The following is a 22,407-nucleotide window of genomic DNA, read 5'->3' on the forward strand; positions in this document are numbered from 1 at the left end:
TCCGTTCTTTCCCCAGGCATTGAAAGTCACCGAGGTCCAGGAGAAAGGCGTGGGCGTGTCACTGTCAGAAGACCTTTGCTGTCACTGTCAGAAGAACTTGGTCACCATCAGGGTGACCAAGGCAGATCCGGTGGCTGACTCTGGATAAAGCATCCCAAGAGCTGCAGAGGCACCGTCTGACGTCTCTCACAGCTGTCGGCTTCTTGGCGGCCCACCCTGCCTCCCTGGGCAGACGCCAGCAGCCCCTTTCCGTTCAAGCCGCGCCAAGCCAGGCTGGTCAGCTGTCCCGAGAAGGGGAATTTGCCACATTCCAGACGGCCAGATGTTTCTCGGTCCAGCTTCCAAGGATTTCCACCTTCCAAGGATTTCCACTGTGCAGCTTTTTCTCCACTGCGGGTTCTTGCCGTCGAAAGGGAGAAACAGGCACGGACGTCCCCCAGAATTGTAATTGCTCCCCAAGCTCCAAAGATCAGTCGTCTGGAGCCAAGGGCTGCTTTGGAAGGCATTCTGCCCCATTGAAGTGCCTCCCCTTCCAAGACCCAAACCTCAAATCTCCAGGAATCTCCAGACTCAGAATTGGCAACCCTAGCCAGTAGATGGTCTGGTTCACACTTGACACTGTGGTGCAGGGCATGGGACTAGCATCCAGCAAACCTAGATTCGAATCGCGCTCCCTTCCAGGCAAGGAAGCTCTCTGAGTGACCTTAGGCCAGGGTCCCCTCTCCAAGCCTCTAAGGATGCCAGCTCTGGGTTGGGGGATACCTGGAGGTTTTGGGGGAGGTCGGAGGAACATAGGATTTGGGGAGGGACTTCAGGGGAGTGGTGTGTTTCGGGGAGGGGGCTTTTATTACTGGGCCCGGGAATGTGGAACTTTCCAAAATGGGGGAATTGGGAGATTCCGCCAAACTTCCCCTCCAGCTGAGGAAAACACTTTGCCAACTCTGGGGTAGGGACATTCCTCGAGATTTGGGAGGTAAATTTTGGGAACTGCATCCAGAGCAATCCTTTTCTCCAGGAGGACTGATCTCAATTGGCTGGAGAGCAATTCCGGGAGAAATCTCCAGGCCACTCCTGGAAACTGGCAACGCTACACAGAGTTCACCGCCCTCCGAATTGGCCCAGTCTCTCGGGGGTTCAGATCTCTCTCTTGGCGGGAGAGCAATCCTAAAAAGCGGGTAAGGGCGGCCAAGGCCGCCTGGAGATTGGCAACCCGCCTCTCGCCAGCAGTCGCCGCCGCCCGCGCCTGGTTGGAAACCGGTTTCAGCTCCCCCGGGCCGGCTTTCGCAAGTCGCTCCGTCCGGCGGCCGGGCAAAGGGCAAGGGGCGAGCGGCCACTGCCCAGCGCGGGCAAAGCTTGCAATTTTTCCCCCCTGCAATTGGCACAAGCTTGCAACTTTTCCGCCCGCACTCCGGGGCAAAGCTTAGCGGACGCGGAGGCCTCGCCATGGCCCGACGGCGCCTCCCCACGTGCGCGGCCGCCGCCTCCCCGCCCCCTTGCCAACTCCTCCCGCCTGTGAGCTCACTTCCTCCGGCGGGCGGGGCTCCCGGCGGCCGCATAAAAGAGGGCAGAGGGTGGGAGGGCAGCGCATTGCTGCACGTCGCCCGGCGCCTTTGCAACCATGGCCGGCGCCTACCCCAAACCGGACGACAAGAGCCTGCAGGCCCTGCGCGACGCCGCCAACCGCCTGCGCATCCACTCCATCCGCGCCACCGGCGCCTCCAACTCGGGGTGAGCGCAGTCGGACGGCGGGGGGAGATGGGGCTGCGGCCCGGGCAGCCACCCCCCCCCCCCCGCCACCGATCCCGGGCTGCAAGGCTGGCGCCTTTGGGCTGGCCAGGCGGGGAAGGGAAGATGCGCGGAATCGGGGCCTGAGCCCCCTCTTCTGGTCCTCCCTGCGCCCCCGACGCGAGCTGCCCCGGACCCGAGGCCCGCGATGGCCTGCCTCCAGGTGGAGGCGGCAGAGCCACCCGGATTGCAAACCATTGCGAAACTGCAGATGTACGGGCGACGGGAATCGGGGCCTTAGACCCCACTGAGGGTCAGGGATGCCAGCCTCCAGGTGAGGCCTGGGGATCCCCTGGAATTCCAGCTCCTTTCCAGACTGCAGAGATCAGTTCCCCTGGAGGAAAGGGCTGCTTGGGAGGGGGGACTCTGTGGCCTTGGACCCCACTGAGGGTCAGGGATGCCAGCCTCCAGGTGGGGCCTGGGGATCCCCTGGGATTCCAGCTCCTCTCCAGACTGCAGAGATCAGTTCCCCTGGAGGAAAGGGCTGCTTGGGAGGGGGACTCTGTGGCCTTGGACTCCACTGAGGGTCAGGGATGCCAGCCTCCAGGTGGGGCCTGGGGACCCCCTGGAATTCCAGCTCCTCTCCAGACTGCAGAGATCAGTTCCCCTGGAGAAAAGGGCTGCTTGGGAGGGGGGACTCTGTGGCCTTGGACGCCACTGAGGGTCAGGGATGCCAGCCTCCAGGTGGGGCCTGGGGATCCCCCGGAATTCCAGCTCCTCTCCAGACTGCAGAGATCAGTTCCCCTGGAGAAAAGGGCTGCTTGGGAGGGGGACTCTGTGGCCTTGGACCCCACTGAGGGTCAGGGATGCCAGCCTCCAGGTGGGGCTTGGGGATCCCCTGGAATTCCAGCTCCTCTCCAGACTGCAGAGATCAGTTCCCCTGGAGAAAAGGGCTGCTTGGGAGGGGGGACTCTGTGGCCTTGGACCCCACTGAGGGTCAGGGATGCCAGCCTCCAGGTGGGGCCTGGGGATCCCCTGGAATGACAGCTCCTCTCCAGACTGCAGAGCTCAGTTCCCCTGGAGAAAAGGGCTGCTTGGGAGGGGGGACTCTGTGGCCTTGGACCCCACTGAGGATCAGGGATGCCAGCCTCCAGGTGGGGCCTGAGGATCCCCTGGAATTCCAGCTCCTCTCCAGACTGCAGAGCTCAGTTCCCCTGGAGAAAAGGGCTGCTTGGGAGGGGGGACTCTGTGGCCTTGGACCCCACTGAGGATCAGGGATGCCAGCCTCCAGGTGGGGCCTGAGGATCCCCTGGAATTCCAGCTCCTCTCCAGACTGCAGAGCTCAGTTCCCCTGGAGAAAAGGGCTGCTTGGGAGGGGGGACTCTGTGGCCTTGGACCCCACTGAGGATCAGGGATGCCAGCCTCCAGGTGGGGCCTGGGGATCCCCTGGAATTCCAGCTCCTCTCCAGACTGCAGAGCTCAGTTCCCCTGGAGAAAAGGGCTGCTTGGGAGGGGGGACTCTGTGGCCTTGGACGCCACTGAGGGTCAGGGATGCCAGCCTCCAGGTGGGGCCTGGGGATCCCCCGGAATTCCAGCTCCTCTCCAGACTGCAGAGCTCAGTTCCCCTGGAGAAAAGGGCTGCTTGGGAGGGGGACTCTGTGGCCTTGGACCCCACTGAGGGTCAGGGATGCCAGCCTCCAGGTGGGGCTTGGGGATCCCCTGGAATTCCAGCTCCTCTCCAGACTGCAGAGATCAGTTCCCCTGGAGAAAAGGGCTGCTTGGGAGGGGGGACTCTGTGGCCTTGGACCCCACTGAGGGTCAGGGATGCCAGCCTCCAGGTGGGGCCTGGGGATCCCCTGGAATGACAGCTCCTCTCCAGACTGCAGAGCTCAGTTCCCCTGGAGAAAAGGGCTGCTTGGGAGGGGGGACTCTGTGGCCTTGGACCCCACTGAGGATCAGGGATGCCAGCCTCCAGGTGGGGCCTGAGGATCCCCTGGAATTCCAGCTCCTCTCCAGACTGCAGAGCTCAGTTCCCCTGGAGAAAAGGGCTGCTTGGGAGGGGGGACTCTGTGGCCTTGGACCCCACTGAGGATCAGGGATGCCAGCCTCCAGGTGGGGCCTGAGGATCCCCTGGAATTCCAGCTCCTCTCCAGACTGCAGAGCTCAGTTCCCCTGGAGAAAAGGGCTGCTTGGGAGGGGGGACTCTGTGGCCTTGGACCCCACTGAGGATCAGGGATGCCAGCCTCCAGGTGGGGCCTGGGGATCCCCTGGAATTCCAGCTCCTCTCCAGACTGCAGAGCTCAGTTCCCCTGGAGAAAAGGGCTGCTTGGGAGGGGGGACTCTGTGGCCTTGGACCCCACTGAGGATCAGGGATGCCAGCCTCCAGGTGGGGCCTGGGGATCCCCTGGAATTCCAGCTCCTCTCCAGACTGCAGAGCTCAGTTCCCCTGGAGAAAAGGGCTGCTTGGGAGGGGGGACTCTGTGGCCTTGGACCCCACTGAGGGTCAGGGATGCCAGCCTCCAGGTGGGGCCTGAGGATCCCCTGGAATTCCAGCTCCTCTCCAGACTGCAGAGCTCAGTTCCCCTGGAGAAAAGGGCTGCTTGGGAGGGGGGACTCTGTGGCCTTGGACCCCACTGAGGATCAGGGATGCCAGCCTCCAGGTGGGGCCTGGGGATCCCCTGGAATTCCAGCTCCTCTCCAGACTGCAGAGATCTGCATGGAGGAAAGGGCTGCTTGGGAGGGGGGACTCTGGGGCATTGTATCCCACTGATCGGCCCCCTCTTCCACCCTGAAATCTCCAGCGGTTTGCTAGCCGAGAGTAAAGCTGGGGGCTTCCCCCAAAGCCAGAGTTCCCTTGGGGTGGGGGTGCTCAGTCGAGGCCAATTCCAGATTGGGAAATCCCTGCTCATGGGGGTGGATCCTGGGGAGGGACCCCAGCAGGGTGGCAGCCCACAGAGCTCCTGGAGAACACACGGGGAAGGCCATGGCTCAGCCACAGCATGCCATGTTCTGGGGCCAACATCTCCAGTCAAAAGGATGCTTGAGGCTGATCCTGCGTTGAGCAGGGGGTGGGACTAGATAGCCTGTATGGCCCCTTCCAACTCTATGATTCTCTGACCCTGGAGGCTGGCTCCCCATCTGAGTAGTCAGTACTGAGCCCGAGGGACCCAGGGCCTGATTCGGCCATAGGCAGCTTCATGCATGTTCAAAGCTGCCATTTCTTCCAGGGGAACTGATCTCTGTCATCTGGCGATAACTTCCGATTCCGGGAACTCTCCAGGCCCCGTCTGGAGGTTGACACCCCTTGGTGCTACCCAGGGAGGCTCCCTCCCGGCCTGCATGCCGTGCTCACTGACGCTGCCTTTGCCCCCCCCCCCCCCCAGCCACCCGACGTCATGCTGCAGCGCCGCAGAGATCGTGTCCGTCCTGTTCTTTCACACCATGCGCTACAAGCCTTCCGAGCCAGCCCACGCCAGCAACGACCGCTTTGTGCTGTCCAAGGTGAGGCCTGGGCCCCACAGGGGCTTCCGTGCTTGCTCCGATGTGCAGCTGAGGGCCTGGGGCCACGGTCCAGAGCGGCCGGCCCGCAAACTGGATCTCTTGTGTGTTGGTAACGCCGCCTTTGCTTCCCCTCGGGCAGGGCCACGCCGCCCCCGTGCTCTATGCGGCTTGGGCCGAGGCGGGCTACATCAAAGAGGCGGATCTGCTGAAGCTGCGGAAGATAGACTGCGATCTGGAGGGCCACCCGACCCCCGTGAGTCCCTTCCGGGCGGGCATTGCGGGCTGGGCTCCCGTGGGAACCTGGAAGCTCAGGCAGTGGGGGGACAGGATGGGCAGCCTACTTTCTCTTCTGGGTGGGCTGGCCGATATACGAATGCCATCGGAGAAACGGACCTTGCTCTAGGAAGTCCCCGGCCTGTGTTCATTGCACATGCATATCACCAGCTTCGTTGAGAAAGTTAATTGTCTAAGCTGGAAACAGCACTGTATGTGCATTGGGCCAAAGCTATGAATTGAAATGCAGCTCCTCAGTGCGCATGTGTCCCTGAGGCCCTGGCTCAGAGCCTCTCCTTAGCATGTGGAAGGTCCCAGGTTCAATCCCCGGCATCTCCAATTTGAAGTACCAGGCAGGGAGGGTTGGGAAGGACCTTGACCTGAGACCCTGACTCAGGGGCAGAGCCTCTGCTTGGCAGGCAGAAGGTCCCAGGTTCAATCCCCGGCATCTCCAGTGGAAAGGATCAGGCAGGAGGGGTGGGAAAGAACTTGGCCAGGCCCAGGGTTGATTCAATGTAAGGCAGCTTTGCGTGTTCACGAGCTTCTTCTGTTGCCTTCGCAGAGGCTGCCTTTTGTGGATGTGGCCACCGGGTCGCTCGGCCAGGGCCTGGGAGCCGCGTGTGGCATGGCCTATGTGGGCAAATACTTTGACAAGGCCAGGTGAGGCCACCGCAGAAAGGTCTGCATGGGGAGACCTGGGGCTGCGTCTTGGGCGAGGCCATTGGGGATGGGGGAGGTGAATATCAGGCTGCGGGGGAGCCCCCTGATCTCGTTCTCCCCCCCCCCCCCAGCTACCGCATCTACTGCCTCATGGGCGACGGGGAGTCTTCCGAAGGCTCCGTGTGGGAAGCCCTGGCCTTCGGATCTCACTACCACTTGGACAACCTGGTGGCCATCTTCGACGTCAACCGGCTGGGACAAAGCGAGGCGGCCCCTCTCCGCCACGACACCGACACCTACCGCAAGCGCTGCGAGGCCTTTGGGTGAGCGTGGCCGGCTGGATTTGCCCTCTCTGCCGCAACGGGTGTGGGGGCCGCTCGGCTTGCATGACCTCCTCTCCTGTCCCGCTAGGTGGAACACCTACGTCGTCGATGGCCACGACGTGGAGGAGCTGTGCCAGGCCCTGTGGCAGGCGAGCCAGACCAAGGGGAAGCCGTCGGCCATCGTGGCCAAGACTTTCAAGGGCCGCGGGATCGCAGGTGAACCACCAGGCAGTCAGGGTGGCTGTGCAGAGGCAGGCGACGGGAGAACACCCCTGGGTCTCTGCCCAGACGTAAATAGCCTGATCATGTCAGATCTCATTACTTCTTAGATCTCATTACTTAAACCCTGATTGATTGGTTGCATTTATATACTGCCGTCCCCTGAGGCTCAGGGCGGTTTACATAGAAATGCAGAAAATAGTACATGGAATTCAGCTTTTCACAATATCATTAACGTTAAACTATAACAGAGGTAACGGTAAAACAGGTCCAGAGCAGAATGCATGGGTGGATCTCTGGGAGGGAGGGGAGGGCCCTACAGATGTTACTGATTCCAGTCGACATCAACCCAATTTATTTTTTAAAGATTTTTATACCATTCTCCAATACGGCCCAGGTGGAATGCCTAGTGGAAGAGCTCCCTTTTGCAGGCCTTGTGGAATTCTGGGAGTTCGGACAGGGCCCTGATCTCCTCCGGGTGCTCGTTCCACCAGGTGGGGGCCGGACAGGGAAGGCTCTGGCCCTGGTTGAGGCCAGGAGGGCTTCTTTAGATGGGAGACCACCTAGGAAGTGCAGGGTAGCTGTGCAGAGGCAGGCCATAGCTACTCACCTCTGTTTGTCTCTTGCCCTGACCTGGATGGCCCTGGCTAGCTCTATCTTGTGAGATCTCAGCTGCTAAAACCTCATCATTTATTTATTTATTGAATTGATTCCCCACTACTCCTGAGACCGGATTGTGGTGGGTTACGAAAGTCCGATAACCCCCCGTCCCCCAGTAAAACCTCATTAAAACGGACAATAAAACTGAACAACACGGCAGAGATAGGTCTAAAACTCCCTCACCCCCCACCGAACCTCTTCCTCTGGAGGGATGGAAAGAGGGGCCAAGAACTCAAGGCTTAACTGCTGGCCAACCGGGGTGATGGTCAGCCTGTCTTCCTCGCTACTCCGGCCTTAACCATAGCCCCGATGGAAGAGCTCTGTTTTGCAGGCCCTGCCTAGGACATGTTAGTACTTGGCTGGAAGACCACCACAGAAGTCGAGGGTGATTAATGGCAGGTTACGGTAGACCACCTCTGTGGATCTCCTGCCTTGACCAGGCTAGGCTGATCTTGTCAGATCTCAGAAGTTGAGCAGCGCCGGCCCTGGATGGGAGTCCAGCTAGCCACCTTTGTTTGCCTCTTGCTGTTTTCTTCCTGTTGCAGAGGGACCAGACAGGGGTAGTCAAACTGTGGCCCTCCCGATGTCCATGGACGCCAAAACCCATGAGCCCCTGCTTGCAGGGGCTCATGGGAATTGTCGTCCATGGACATCAGGAGGGCTGCAGTTTGACTACCCCTGGACCAGACTGTGGCGTTCCGGATGTCCATGGACTACAATTCCCATGAGCATGCTGGCAGGGGCTCTTGGGAGTTGTAGTCCATCTACCTCTGGAAAGCCGCACTCTGGCCATCCCTGCCCCAATGAGTTGGCCGGAACTAGGTATTCTTTTCCACCACCAGTGGCTAGAACCGGCTGTCCTCTGCCCGCAGGTGTGGAGGACCAGGAGAACTGGCACGGCAAGCCTATGCCCAAGGACAAAGAGGACTCCGTGGTCAACGCAATCAAGAGCCAGATCCAGACCAATAAAGTCCTCTCAATCCAGCCCCCAGCGGAGGACGTCCCGAAGATCAGCATTGCGAATATCAAGATGCCTTCTCCGCCCACCTACAAAATAGGGGAAAAGGTACTGCGTCACCTTGGCCTCCATGGTCCTTGGTTCCGACTCACACTGGAGAAACCTGAACTGGAGGACAGGGAATCTGGGAGGGGCCAGGCTGGATTCCCCACTTCCCCTATCAGAGCTTGCTTGGGTAGCTCCAGGCCAGTCACAGTCGATTTTGCCAACCCTACCTTGCAGGGGTGTTGTGAGTGTAAAATAAGGGTGTCAGGTGGCTTGGGTCCCCACTGGGGAGAAAAGCTGGCTACCGATGGAGTAAATACAGAGAAGCCGCAAGGGGAGAGCTGAGAAATAAAGGAGAGGCCGTGGAGAATCTGAAAGGGATCCAGGAGATGGTGAAGGGGGACCTGCGTGGCATAGTGATACCAGAGTATTCGACTAAGATCTGGGAGAAGCAAGCGTTCATCTTGCTCTCCTTTTAACTGAATATTGCAGTCTCTTACTTTCCAGTTCTTCCTCTAGCTGCAAGAAGGCTATTAAAGATGTGTCGGTCTTCCATCAGTTTTGGGATTCTATATTTCCTTTTTCTCCCTGTCTTTCTCCTTGCAGTTCCTAATTTGCCCTTTGGCTTTGATGCCCTGAGCTTAGCTTATTTTAAATCCCTGACTTTGTTCGATGACAAAGCCAACTTCCAAGTCCGCGCAAAGAGGAGTGTGCAATCCAGAGGGTGCAAATGCAGCAAACAATTCCCAAAGCAGGGGAGAAGTGCAAGACCTGTAAACTGTATGGTCGGTTTCCAGGAATCGAGAGATTAACCTTTTTGACGGAGTTTTCTTCTCTCCGGCCCCTCTTCTTAGTTCTCCCCAAAACTCGGGTGTTTTAGCTAGGACTGGTTCAGCCAGCCTTCCCACCGCAAGAATGAGAACATATGAGAATAATTAAAAAAAAAAACGTCTTGGTGAAATGTCTACCAGTCAGATTATTTGGAGGGGGTAGGGGAGGCTTGTAAATTCCTCTTGTACATCAGTGGATTGAGGCCCTTCAAGCACATGGCAGATTGGAACGGGTGGCATATAGATGGCGATTGCTTGTAGATTTATTTTCAGACTAGTATCAAAGCCCATTTTAATGACTTAGCTGAGTTTCAAGTTGTTATTTCCTTCCTGTTCTTTTATTCTCTTGGTATGTTTTTTAAAGAAAGGATGAAACATTTTAAAAAAATGATCGGACAGGGACGTTCCATTCAATTGCATGCATCCTGTGTGCTTCTGGTCTCTTGTGATCCTGTTAGATGCATAACCTCCCAGGCCTTTTGCCAACAGGTGAGAACCAAAGGAGTTGAGAGAGACAAAAGTATAAAATAGAGGTATCAATATATATATATAAGAATTTATTGAACAGAGCTGATGGTATTTTAAATAGTATAAAAAGGGGACTCTTCTTTCTCCTACGGTGGGGCCGGAGTCATCCAGAGTGGTTGGGTCAAGCCTCTGCTTGCCTAGGTGGGGCAATTATAATGAAAATTTCTTGCAGCCACTTTGCTGGTGACCAGAACCTGACCTTCCAATGTTAGATTGCCCTACTGCCTAGGTAGGAGATCCCGAGCTCTGCTCCTGATCAATTGAATCCATTGGATTCTACAAAATAAAACAGCTGCAAAAAGAGGATATTTTTCTGCTACAAGCAACTTCCTCCCAACTGCAATTCTGAGAAAACTGCTGGAGATTATTCTCCAGGGCTCCCACTTACCCGCAGGCAGCTGGAGCCAGGACCGACCAAGCTGCAGGAGAAAAACAGCGGGAAGGGTCAGAGGCGGCTGCCCAAGACCCTGAGGAACGGCCCAGAGCTCTGGGCCTCCACGCCTCCAGTGGACCTGCATTGTGGCATGGCTGGCGGCAGCGGATTCCCCACCCCTGGCAGGATGGAAGGCTGGAGCACAGGACAAAAGGGCCCTCGTGAAGGAGAAAGGTCGAGCTGTACCAAAAGGCCCTGGCTCCTACAAATCAGACCTGATGCCTACAACGAAGCAGAAGCAAGACTCCAGCTGCGGGTATAAGCGCTCCGGAGCTCCAGAACGCATGCTGCCCTGCAGGTGAGCTATATGTGCTGGAGCTGCAGTCGTGGACTGGCTCCCTGGATCTCCAGACTCTTGAGGGTGACAGGGGCATCCTGGAGCTCTGGGAGCAAGTCCCCCATACATGGCAACAGTCACCGTGCCCAGGGAGCTCCTGGGCTTCCAAAATGGCGCCGCCCATGCGATCCCCAAACACCACTGAGATAATGGACACCATATTGCAAGCAAGGAGCCCATCCACTAGACGCTTGTACAACCATACTTGGCGTACTTTCCTGACATGGGCCTCCAACCAAGGCCTGATAACAACTCCCCTGTCCTACAAGGACATCGTAGACTTCCTGTAGGACGGGAGGCAGCATCGCCTGGGGGCTAACACCCTAAGAAGACAAGGGGCAGAGCTGAATGCCATCTTGGGCATTGACTGTTCCAACTCCCTGATGACGAAAGCATACGTCAGGTGTTTCTCAAAGGGATCAAGTAGCCGGATCCACCGATCCAGCAGAGATTCCCAGCGTGGCAGTCACCTATAGTTCTTTGCACCTCAACCAAGCCTTCCTTGAACCCATCCAGCAGTCCAAACTCAAGTACGTGTCGTGGAAGGCAGCCACCACCTTGGCCAGGCAGATCTCCGAAATAGCTGCCTTATCCAGGAAAAAACTCTGCTCCTTCAGGAAGGATGCAGTCAGATTGTGGACGGATCCTAGCTTAATTCCAAAGCCCTCTTCATGCTTTCACTGCGAAGCGCCAGTGGCCCTCCCTGCTTTTTACCCCAAACCGCAGACACAAGAGGAGAGGGACCAGTATACACTGAATGTGCGACGGACCCTGCACATCTGCTTATGCAGAACGGCAGGCTCGGACGCATTGTTCATCTGCCATGGCAGGACAAGCAGTGATTGGAAAGTCTCTTCAGCCACCATTACCTATGCCAGGGGTAGTCAAACTGTGGCCCTCCAGATGTCCATGGACTACAATTCCCAGGAGCCCCCTGCCAGCGTTCGCTGGCAGGGGGCTCCTGGGAATTGTAGTCCATGGACATCTGGAGGGCCGCAGTTTGACTACCCCTGCACTCAAACAGTGCATTATCAAGGCCTATGAAGTCCAGGGCAAAATTGCTCCAAGGAAGATCACGGCGCACTCCACTTGGACCGTAGCATCATCCACGGGCTTCTCCATCAGTGCGCTGGTGGTAGAGATCTGCCTTATGGCCACATGGCCTTTTTATCCACCTTTGTAAGACACTACTACAGAGACCAGTTGGTCTCTCTGGATGCCGACTTTGGCTGCAACAAATAAATCTAGAGTGAATGCGGCATGTAGTCTCCCACCTCTGGCACAGCTTGGATACCGTTAACCACTCTGGATGACTTCGGCCCCACTGTAGGAGAAGGAAACATTGGACTCGCCTGAAGGTTTCTTCTCTCCAGTGGGGCGAAGTCATCCACATCCCGCCCAAGGGATAGAGTGTGCATTCTCACACGCACACATTAAATAAATGAACAAATGAACAAACAAAGAACAGCCTGACATTATAAGAGAATGCAGCAGGGCTTGAGAAGAACTGGAAGGTCGGGTTCCGGTCACCCAACCACTCTAGACTTGGCCCCACTGGAGAGAAGAAACCTTCAGGTGAGTCCAAGGTTTCGTTTCCTTACAGCTCAGGCACATTTAGCAGTAAAACATATCTATCGTAAGTACGAAAAACGTGGACCTATCACGTTTTGACCTACAAGAGGTCTAGTTTTTGGTCTTGCACACGCCGAGAGAGACGGTTCGATCTATTCCCGTCAGGAGAGATTAAAGACGGAGGTCTGTTGAGGAATGGCCCTGGCGCTAAACAACCCAAGATAACCAATTGAAGACCCAGGAAACGTGAAGGTTGAAGTAGAAGAATTTTTATTCCTAGATTGTCTTTGTAACCGTGATTACATTGACCTCTGATGAAGAACGTGTAGATCGAAATGTATTGGGTCCAGGTTTTTTGTACTTACGGTGTACATATTTTACTGTGTGACCTATAGGGAAATGTGTCCCTTTTTATGATGTTTAAATAATAATTACCATCAGCTCTGTTAATACATTTAATATATATCTTTATACTTTCATGTCCCTCTACCTCTTCGGTTCTCACCCGTTTTTCAAGTTGGGTTTTTTTGTTTTCTCTTTTCTGGAGCTCATCCTCTTGCTAACAGCCTAGTTGACGGCTCGAACTGAGCACTGTGGCTTCCTGGATTAAGTCCATCCATGTCTTCCCAGCTCCTGCACCTTTCCTGAGCTCTACCTCCTTTCCCGGTGACTCCAGGCTTCTTGGGATGTGCCTTGGCCTCAGTGAAGTCATTTCAGCTTCTAGGAAGAGCTGAAATACAGAGTACTCCCCAAAGTATTTAAAAGGCTGACATATATAGGATGGAGCAGAGTTGTTCTCTCTTTCATCCCATTGGACCAGAACCAGTGGGATGAAATTAATTCAAAAGAAATTCCGCGTAAACATCCGGAAGAAGTTCCTGACAGTTAGAGCGGTTTCTCAGTGGAACAGGCTTCCTTGGGAGGTGGTGGGTTCTCCATCTTTGGAGATTTCTAAACAGAGGCTGGGTTGCTGATTCTGTGAAGGCTCATGGGGGTGGCAGGTGACAGTGGCTGAGCGAGAGGGTTGTGAGTGTCCTACATAGTGCAGGAGGTCCCTTCCAACTATGATTCTATGATTCCAATCTTCACCACTTGGCTGCTGGTGTCTTCTCCTCCTCTGGTTAGCAAGCTCCAGGTCCTCTCCACCGGACTGCATGACCAAGCTTTCCTGTCCCCCCAGGTGGCCACCCGCAAGGCTTACGGGTTGGCCCTGGCCAAGCTGGGGAAAGCCAACGATCGCGTGGTGGCCTTGGACGGCGACACCAAGAATTCCACCTTTGCGGAGCTCTTCAAGCAGGCCCACCCCGAGCGCTACATCGAGTGCTTCATTGCCGAGCAGAACATGGTGAGTCTCGGGTTGTGAAAAACGGAGGCGAGCATTTCTCCGGGGATATAGCCACGTGGCGGTAACCGCCTCACCTCCTGGGTCTTCTGCCGCAGGTCAGCGTGGCGCTGGGCTGTGCCAGCAGGGACCGCACGGTGGCATTTGCCAGCACCTTTGCCGCCTTCTTCACCCGGGCCTTCGACCACATCCGCATGGGGGCCATCTCACAGGCCAACATCAATCTCTGCGGCTCACACAGCGGCTGCTCTATTGGTATGTCGATCTCGTCTGCGGGAAGATCAGGCGTTTAAGGGGGACCCGAGGGGTCGGTGGGCCTCCCTGCGGTATCTGACCTGCAGAGGCCACCCTGGATCCGACGCGGCTGGTCTTGAGTTCATTGGCAAAGACAAATGGAATTCCCTGCCAGAGAATGTAGTGAGGACGTAGGCACAGGTAGCTTTAAAAGGGCATCAGGCAGGTTCGTGGGGGATGGCCAAAGGGAATCTCCGCGTTCAGAGCATATCCCCCTCTCAATCCCAATGCCAGGAGATCTTGACGTCTGTCCTATTTAGTTCTGCGGCATCTTGTTGGACCCAGTGGCCAAACAGTTCCTCTGGAATGCAGAAAAACTGGTTGGCCACTGGGTGAGACAAGACAGTGGACTGGTCTGACCCCTCAGGGCTCTTCTGTGGTTCTTAGGAAGGCCTTGGCGTCCATGTTGTGTTGTTAACCCTCCAGGGGATCTGGTTGGCCACTGTGTGAGACAGGATGCTTGGCTAGATGGACCTTCCCTGGTCTGACCCAGCACCAGAAGAACTGGTTGGCCACTGGGTGAGAAGATGGGGTGCTGGACTGGATGGGCCCATTAGGACGCTTCTGAGGACTGGATGGACCCATTAGGACCCTTCTTATCAGGAGAAGACCTCAGCTTTGATGCCAGTGGCAGCCAAACTGGCTCTCCAGCCCTGTTGTGGGCCCTCCAGAGGATCTGTTTGGCCACTGTTTGAGAGAGCACGCTGGACTAGATGGACCACAGTCTGTCCCAGCAGGGCTCTTCTGATGTTCTCCCATTGGTTCCAGAATCTATATTCCCGAGTAACTTACTTTTCATTTAAACCTTCCCTCCTCTTTCTTTTTCCTAGTAGCAAAGGGGACCTGAAAGGCCTAAATTGTGGCTGAACCAAGGTTTTCTGTGCTTGGGTAACAGGAGATCAGCCACTCCTTGCCCCGCCAGGATCAGCCTCCTGCCAAAGGATGCCAATTTGCTAACCTCATCCAAGCCGGAGGGTTTGGGTTGTATAACAGGCACGGAGCTGTTGCTCCAGGACTGTGCGTCATCTCGACTGCCCTAATTGCTGGCCAATCTCTTTCCTAGTCCGATCTCCACCAGAGATGACTAAGCTGTTCAAGGGTAATATGGGTAACATTCTAAGGTGATACGAGTGGTTCTCCCCGCCCCCCCCCCCATGTGTTTGGGCGTTTGTGCCGTGTGCTCCCCTCTCCGTATGGCTGACTCCTGCCCTGCCGGATGTACTGAACTGCCGTCCTGTTACTAATACCTGCCGCCCCCTCAGCACGCGCCTGCATCCGCGAGAGACGTTGTGAGAAGGAGATGGCCCGCCTCTCCTTGTTGATGTTTCTAAACTACCAGGTTGAACAACTGCTTCCTAACTCTGGGTGGTGTCCCGTCACGTTAACTGCCAGCTTGGGTTTGCTGATGCCTTCGTTCGGCCTCTGAGATGAAATCAGTGCCGGGTTTTCCCAGTCGACGTGGCCTCCGTCGTTTGGGGAGCTGTGGTTATGCGTTCGTTTTGGTTTTCTCGACTGCACGCCAGACATCTTGGATGCCGCCGTCCCTCCCTGGCACGGCCAAGATGCGTGATGCGGTTTCTTCTTTCTTGCTGATCTTTTTCACCAGGCGAGGATGGTCCCTCTCAGATGGCCTTGGAAGACCTAGCCATGTTCAGGACGGTCCCAGGCTGCACCGTGTTCTACCCAAGCGATGCCGTCTCCACTGAACACGCGGTCTCTCTGGCTGCAAACACCAAAGTATGTCGCAGGTTCAATCCCCGGCATCCCCAGTTAGAAGGACCAGGCAGGAGGGGATGGGAAAGACCTTGGTCTGAGACCCTGGCTCAGGGGCAGAGCCTCCGCTTGGAAGGCAAAAGGTCCCAGGTTCAATCCCCGGCATCTCCAGTTAAAAGGACCAGGCAGGAGGGGGTGGGAAAGACCTTGGCCTGAGACTCTGGCTCAGTGGCAGAGCCTCTGCTTAGAAGGCAGAAGGTCCCAGGTTCAAAAGGACCAGGCAGGAGGGGATGGGAAAGACCTTGGAGAACTGCCAGCTTCAGAAAATACTCATCTTGACAGACCAAGGGTCTGATTCAGTGCAAGGCAGCTTCTTGCTTTTGTGTGAGATCCTTAGCAGTGGGGCTGTGGCTCAGTGGCAGAACATCTACTTGGTACACAGAATGTCCCCGGTTCAATCCCTGGCATCTCCTAGTGTGCCTTTGGTGACCCAGAATGCACGTTCCTTGGAGATCTCTCCCAAGGGCTCTGGCGTCTCTGAAATGTCTCCTTCGCTCCTTAGGGGATATGCTTCATCCGAACCAGCCGCCCGGAGACTCCGGTCATCTACTCCCAGGAAGAAAAGTTTGCCATCGGACAGGCCAAGGTAAGAAAAGGGGCGAATGCTCAGCTTTGGTGTAGGTGAGCTGGGCACTGGGAATTCAGGGATGCACGCTTTGGCATTCTCTGCCCTTGGAGTGTTGGGCGTCCTGTAGCCAGATGTGGAGGATTTGGAGTAGGGAGGTGGCCGAGGCTGGCCCTGACAGATGCTAGTTGGAAGGGAGGTATTGCTCCATTGCAGGGGTAGTCAAACTGCGGCCCTCCAGATGTCCATGGATTACAATTCCCACGAGCCCCTGCCAGCAAATGCTGGCAGGGGCTCATGGGAATAGTAGTCCATGGACATCTGGAGAGCAGCAGTTTGACTACCCCTGCTCCATTGCAATGTTTCCGAGGGAATCAGAGGCTTCACATGGGCAAATTGGGACTGGTGGAGCGGGTCTTGCCAAGCAGCAGGCCGCTCAGGGCCTCCTGAGGCCTTCAAAGGCCGGGCAGGAGTGGTCTTCCCTTCGAGAGCCAGGATTGTAATTTATGTCAGAGCTGTTCTCTAGAGCCTGGATGTCCAGGCTGGCCTGGCCAAAAACAAAAAAGGGGTGTGTGGTGTGTGTAGGAAGAGCGTGTTTGTGTTACAGTTCACAGATCCTTGTCTGCTGCCACCTGGCAGAGATCTAAGCTGATTTGGCTGCGCTAAACACGAAGCTGCTGGGGGTAGGCCGTGGGCGGTGCGCAGCTGCAGGAGCCTTCCGAGTAAGGTTAGGGTTGGCTGCCTCCAGTTTTCCGCTGTGCTGGCGGATTGCAGACTCTTCTGCCTAGATGAGGCTTTTGAGAGCCAGTTTGGTGTGGTGGTTAGGAGTGCGGACTTCTAATCTGGCATGCCAGGTTCGATTCTGCACTCCTCCACATGCAGCCAGCTGGGTGACCTTGCGCTAGTCACAGCACTGATAAAACTGTTCTGACCGGGCAGGGCTCTTGCAGCCTCACCCACCTCACAGGGTGTCTGTTGTGGGGAGAGGAAAGGGAAGGCGACTGTAAGCTGCTTTGAGCCTCCTTCGGGTAGGGAAAAGCGGCATATAAGAACCAACTCTTCTTCTTCTTCTTCTCAAGCAGGGTTCCGCAAAACCCTGGGGTTTCTCGATGGGCCTGGAAGGGTTTCCCGAATTGTGGGTAGTTAACTGTCCTATATTTTTGAACTCTGTTAACAAACATTTGTTTGTGACTTCTCCCGTGTCTCTCTAGGTTGTGCGCAAGAGCGACAGTGACAAGGTGACAGTGATCGGGGCGGGCGTCACCCTCCACGAAGCCCTGGCTGCTGCCGACGAGCTGGCCAAACAAGGTAGTGGACGTCTTGGAAGGAAGGCGGGGCAGCGTGTGGGACTGCCGCCCCGTGATAAACTCCTGAGGCTTTTGCTTTCTTCCAGGCACCCACATCCGGGTCATCGACCCCTTTACCATCAAGCCCTTGGATGCCCAGACCATCATCTCCAATGCCCGAGCCACGGGGGGCCGCATCATCACCGTCGAGGACCACTACAGAGAGGGTGAGTGGCTGAGCGTGCAGCTGCTTCAGGCATCACTGTGTCCACGTGGAGGTGGGCGCCACGCTGCAGCAGGCCGGGGGAGGGGGGAATGCATTATATCTATTTATTTGCTATGCAGCCCCTCCCACCCAGCTCCTTTCATAAGAACAGAAGAGAAGCGATATAGGCTAGATATCAGGAAAAAAATTTTCACGGTCAGAGTAGTTCAGCAGTGGAATAGGCTACCTAAGGAGGTGGTGAGCTCCCCCTCACTGGCAGTCTTCAAGCAAAGGTGGGATACACACTTTTCTTGGATGCTTTAGGATGCTCTGGGCTGATCCTGCGTTGAGCAGGGGGTTGGACTAGATGGCCTGTATGGCCCCTTCCAACTCTATGATTCTGTGATTCTATGATAAGCCCTGTTGGATCAAGCCAATGATCTGGCCGGTCCAATCCCTCCAAGACAGATGTCCTTTGGCTGGGTTGAAGGGGGGGCAGAAGAGGAAGTGCGTTTACCCTCCTTGGCCGGGATGCAACTGAAGATCGTGCCCCAGGCCAGGAATTTAGGGGTGACTTTGGATGCCTTGTTGATGCTCGAGGCACAGGTCAAAAAAGTAGCAAGCCAAGCGTTTTCCCACCTTCATCAGGCTCGGCAACCAGCGCCCTTCCTGTCTTCTGATCACCTGGCCACTGTGATCCACACGATGGTCACGTCCAGAATAGATTTCTGTAACTCGCTCTACGCTGGCCAGCCTATGGGCTTGATCTGCAAAGTGCAGCTGCCCGGGTCCTCACAGGTACACCGTGGAGGGCCCACATCCAGCCTGTGCTGAGGCAGCTGCACTGGTTGCCAGTGGCTGCCCGGATCCAGTTCAAGATTCTGTTTTTGACCTTTAAGGCCATACGCGGTCTGGGCCTGGGTTCTAGCCTAATATTGTAACCCGCCTTGAGTCCCAGGCGGGCAATAAATTTAAATATAAATAAATTAATTAAAAGATAAATATCACACAGTGGCCAAAACCCAGGGGCCATCAGGAGGTCCCCCCAGCATGATCAGAACTCTTGCCTCCTCACCTCCATGCACCAATGGTTATTATTGTTGTTTCATTGTTAAATTGTACTGGCGTGTGTTTTGTTACTTCATTAAATTTTTAAATATTTATTGAAAACCGCCATGAGCTGGCAGCATCTGGGAGTGAGAGGGAGGGAGGGAGGGAGGGAGGGAGGGAGGAAGGAAGGAAGGAAGGAGATCGGAGGTGGAGTTGGAAGGAAGGAGGGAGGGAGGGAGGGAGGGAGGGAGGGAGGGAGGGAGGGAGGGAAGGAAGGAAGGAAGGAAGGAAGGAAGGAAGGAAGGAAGGAAGGAAGGAAGGAAGGAAGGAAGGAAGGGATAGAGAACATCACTGCTCCAGATACAATTATTTAAGTCAAACCATGTTGGATCAGGCCCAGTCCCAACACTCTGTCACACCATGACCAAAACCTAGGGGCCGTCAGGAGGTCTACCAGCGAGGCCAGCAGCCCTCCCCCTGTTGTCCCCCCCTAACCACCAAGAAGACAGAGCATTGCTGCCCCTGACAGAGCATTCCATCTCTACCTTGTGGCGAATGGCCACAGATGGATCTCTGCTCCAGATGTTTCTCCAGTCCCCTCTTGCTTGTAGCCACCATCACTGACTGGAGCAGTGAATTCCATCCCTGAATTAGTGTTTGGATGAATTTTCTCTCAACCCCAGTTTGGTGCAGTCTTTCTGGAAAGAATCCAGTCCAAGGGCATCAGCAAGCCATCTGGACTGGAAATTCTGCATTTTTTCAAGGTTGCAACACCCCCCCCCCCCAAACAGACACCCTTTCACGTGCTTCCCCTGCCTGGGGCCTTCCTTTCGACCCAATCCCCTGCCACCTGGAGCACTTGTGGGGCGTTTGCAAAAAAATCTGCAGTTGCTAGAATGCTGTAGGGCAGGGGTAGTCAACCTGTGTTCCTCCAGATGTCCATGGACTACAATTCCCATGAGCCCCTGCCAGCATTTGCAGGGGTAGGGAGCCATGGGCCTTTGCTGGCAGGGGCTCCTGGGAATTGTAGTCCATGGACATCTGGAGGACCACAGGTTGACTATCCCTGCTGTAGGGCAGTAATGATCAATTGCTGTGACCTCGTGCAGATTAAGTGAGTTCTGGAACTGGGGTCCTTGTCAAAAACTCATTCTCTGTCTCCCCCTCCCCAGGAGGTATTGGTGAAGCCGTAGCGGCAGCTGTCTCGGAAGAACCCGGCCTCCTCGTCCAGAGCCTGGCCGTCTCGGGGGTGCCTCGAAGCGGAAAGCCGGCCGAGCTGCTGGATATGTTTGGGATCAGCGCCAAGAAGATCGTGGCAGCCGTGAAGAGCACCTTTGCCAATTGATGCTTCCGCCTGGCCATGAAGCAGCGGGGGGGGGGGGCAGGAAGGAAAAGGTCACGTTAAAGAGCAGAGGCAAGGCGCTGTAAACATACCACGCGAAGTTCACGGACCCAAATTGCTTTCGCTTCCCTTCGCAGTTTGACACGCGCTGCTTAGAAGGGGCTGATCCGTGGGCTAGTGACCGTGTTCTGTGTTCGAGTGCTGCTTTTTCAGATCTCGGTGTTTAAAACCCTCTCCCTTCTCTTTACTAAGCCAATCCCGATTACATGTGAGTAGCTTCACCCGGTCAAAAAGCCAGTGATCTGTGGGACCAAATGAGATTTGTCTTACCTGAATCCACTGGCCCCCGTTAACTGGGCTAGCTCCTACCCTACCGGCTGTTCCTCTCTGTCTCTCAGTCCAGCTCCGCGGGGGCCATGTTTTCCTGAGCCGTCTTCTAGTGGGACGGAAGGACGTAGTATTAGTTCCTGCCCAAAGATACGCACCTGAACTTCTCGAAAGCTTGTTGTGATGTTAATTCTGTTGTTCTAACCCAGGGGTAGTCAAACTGCGGCCCTCCAGATGCCCACGGACTACAATTCCCACGAGCCCCTGCCAGCGAATGCTTGTGGGAATTGTAGTCCGTGGACATCTGGAGGGCCGCAGTTTGACTACCCCTAACCAGACTTGAATTGTGACCAACAGAGCTGCTCCTGTTTACTGTTCTAGAATGGCTGCTCAGCCAGTGTTCAGCTAGCAAATTTGATTAAAAACCAACCAGAAACCTGGACTGGATTTTGTGGCTGATTCGGTTGCTTAAGGAAGCGGGACGGAAACCACGGCCCACCAAGGGGGTCTCCTGAACTGGCCGAGAGCCTCTCAAGTCATGTGCCTCTCCCTTGAAAAGGGTGTAAGATGCTTTGGGGGCGTCTCTTCCTGCTGCATGTGAAAGAAACGTGGGGGCGGAAGGGCGGAGCAGGTTGCAACTAAGCGGAAAACAATGCAAACTTGTTAGATCCTGTGCATGTCTGCTCAAAAGTAAATGGCACTGAATTTTGTGCAGTTTACTGCCCAGTTGGTCTTCCTTGAAGACTTTAACCCAGGGGTCCCCTACTAGTGGGAACTTCTGAAAGTCTGACATAAAATGGCTGCCCCAGGAGGCGGAGCCAGACATGCAATGGCAGCTACATACCAGCCCCTGGTGTCGCAACATTTTTAAAAACGGGCACTACAGATCAGAAGCTTTTGGGGGCAGATTTTCAGTGCAATAACCCAGGCTAGCCTGTCCTCAGGACAGGGTTTCATGAAACCCTGGGGTTTTTTGATGGGCCTGAAAGGGTGGGAGTTATTTATTTTTGTATATTTTAAAAACGGTTAAGCATTTATTGGGTGATGACCATGTATGGTCATGTCGACCTGCCCCTCCCTCCCTCCCCAAATGGCCAATGATGGGCCTAGAGGAGATGGGAAGGGGAGGGGCCCCAGGTGGGTGTGTCCACAGCTCTGCTTCCCAGGCATATTCCGTGCAATCACTCCACATCTCTGGTTTCTGAAAGCCTGAAAAATGTTTCGAGGGTTTCTCAATGGTAAAACAGTTGAGAAAGGCTGCCTCAGAAGTTAAATAGGTCCAGCCCTGGTTCCTATGCAGAAGCAGTTAATGGCAAATCACCGCTGAACATCTCTTGTCTTGAAAGCTTAAGTATCATAGAATCTTAAGCGGTGGAAGGGACTTCCAGGGTCATCTAGACTGACCCCCTGTAGAATGCAGAAAATTCATAGCTACCTGCCCTCTCAGTGACCCCAATCCCATGCCCAGAGGTTATCATGCCTTGGGGTCACCATGTGTCAATTGGAACTTGATGGCGCATGACTTTGATTATTACAATGCTATGCATGCCTCTTAATTGCATAGCATCCCAATGGCCATTTGCCCTTGATATTACTTATGGTTATGTATATACACATGCAGTACATAACATCAGCTTGTGATCATGCCGAGAAAAATACGTTAAACCGCCATGTTTTTGCTGTTCCCTGACAGGGATCCGAAAACGCAGTCAAGCAATTTTCTCCAGTTTGGTGTAGTGGTTAGGAGTGCAGACTTCTAATCTGGCATGCCGGGTTCGATTCCCTGCTCCTCCACATGCAGCCAGCTGGGTGACTTTGGGCTCCCCAAGGCACTGATAAAGCTGTTCTGACCGAGCAGGAATATCAGGGCTCTCTCAGCCTCCCCTCCCTCACAGTGTGTCTGTTGGGAGGAAAGGGGAGGCGACTGTAAGCCGCTTTGAGACTCTGGGGAGAGAAAAGTGGCATATTAAGAACCAACTCTTTTTCTGCCAACGCAATGCACCTGATGCTGGAGAAATACCTCGTGTGGCTCAGTTCTTTTGTTTAAGGATTGATGTTTCCTGCGTAACTCGACAGGTTGACTCGTGCGCTAAGTACGCAAAAGTTGAATCAAAGCCCCGATGATTGATAGAGTTGCTGGAATGCCAGAGTGTGCCTGG

At 55.2% G+C, this 22,407-nt stretch overlaps 2 protein-coding genes across 3 annotated transcripts in view; one reads left to right on the forward strand and one right to left on the reverse strand.

Moving 5' to 3' along the window:
* The window catches only part of TEX28 (testis expressed 28), a 31,172-nt gene extending 10,691 nt beyond the window's left edge, over nt 1-20,481 (reverse strand). The window contains exon 1 of the mRNA XM_077329711.1: nt 20,252-20,481. The gene's annotated coding sequence lies outside the window, so the exon portion shown is untranslated. The remainder of the gene's footprint in view (nt 1-20,251) is intronic.
* TKTL1 (transketolase like 1) lies at nt 1,547-20,695 on the forward strand. 2 transcript variants are annotated; one of them, XM_077329709.1, is made up of 14 exons: nt 1,547-1,728; nt 5,109-5,226; nt 5,366-5,479; nt 6,062-6,159; nt 6,291-6,482; nt 6,571-6,698; nt 8,234-8,427; nt 13,245-13,409; nt 13,505-13,661; nt 15,307-15,437; nt 15,976-16,059; nt 17,250-17,346; nt 17,432-17,551; nt 19,752-20,695. In XM_077329709.1, the coding sequence occupies exons 1-14, from the start codon at nt 1,619-1,621 to the stop codon at nt 19,922-19,924; spliced, it is 1,881 nt and encodes a 626-aa protein (XP_077185824.1). In that variant the 5' UTR covers nt 1,547-1,618; the 3' UTR covers nt 19,925-20,695. The 2 variants fall into 2 exon arrangements, with proteins under 2 accessions (XP_077185824.1, XP_077185825.1); XM_077329710.1 differs by lacking the exon at nt 1,547-1,728 and adding an exon at nt 1,816-2,059.
* The last annotated feature ends 1,712 nt before the right edge of the window (nt 20,696-22,407 follow it).

The sequence above is a fragment of the Paroedura picta genome, chromosome 3 (assembly GCF_049243985.1).
Source record: "Paroedura picta isolate Pp20150507F chromosome 3, Ppicta_v3.0, whole genome shotgun sequence".
NCBI lineage: Eukaryota > Metazoa > Chordata > Lepidosauria > Squamata > Gekkonidae > Paroedura > Paroedura picta.

Bases quoted from the DNA above. Each gene is read 5' to 3' on its own strand.
- TKTL1 (XM_077329709.1), top strand. From the start codon at position 1,619: ATGGCCGGCGCCTACCCCAAACCGGACGACAAGAGCCTGCAGGCCCTG. The intron at 13,662-15,306 runs GTATGTCGATCT...CTTTTTCACCAG, and splicing joins ACACAGCGGCTGCTCTATTG to GCGAGGATGGTCCCTCTCAG. The intron at 17,347-17,431 runs GTAGTGGACGTC...GCTTTCTTCCAG, and splicing joins CGACGAGCTGGCCAAACAAG to GCACCCACATCCGGGTCATC.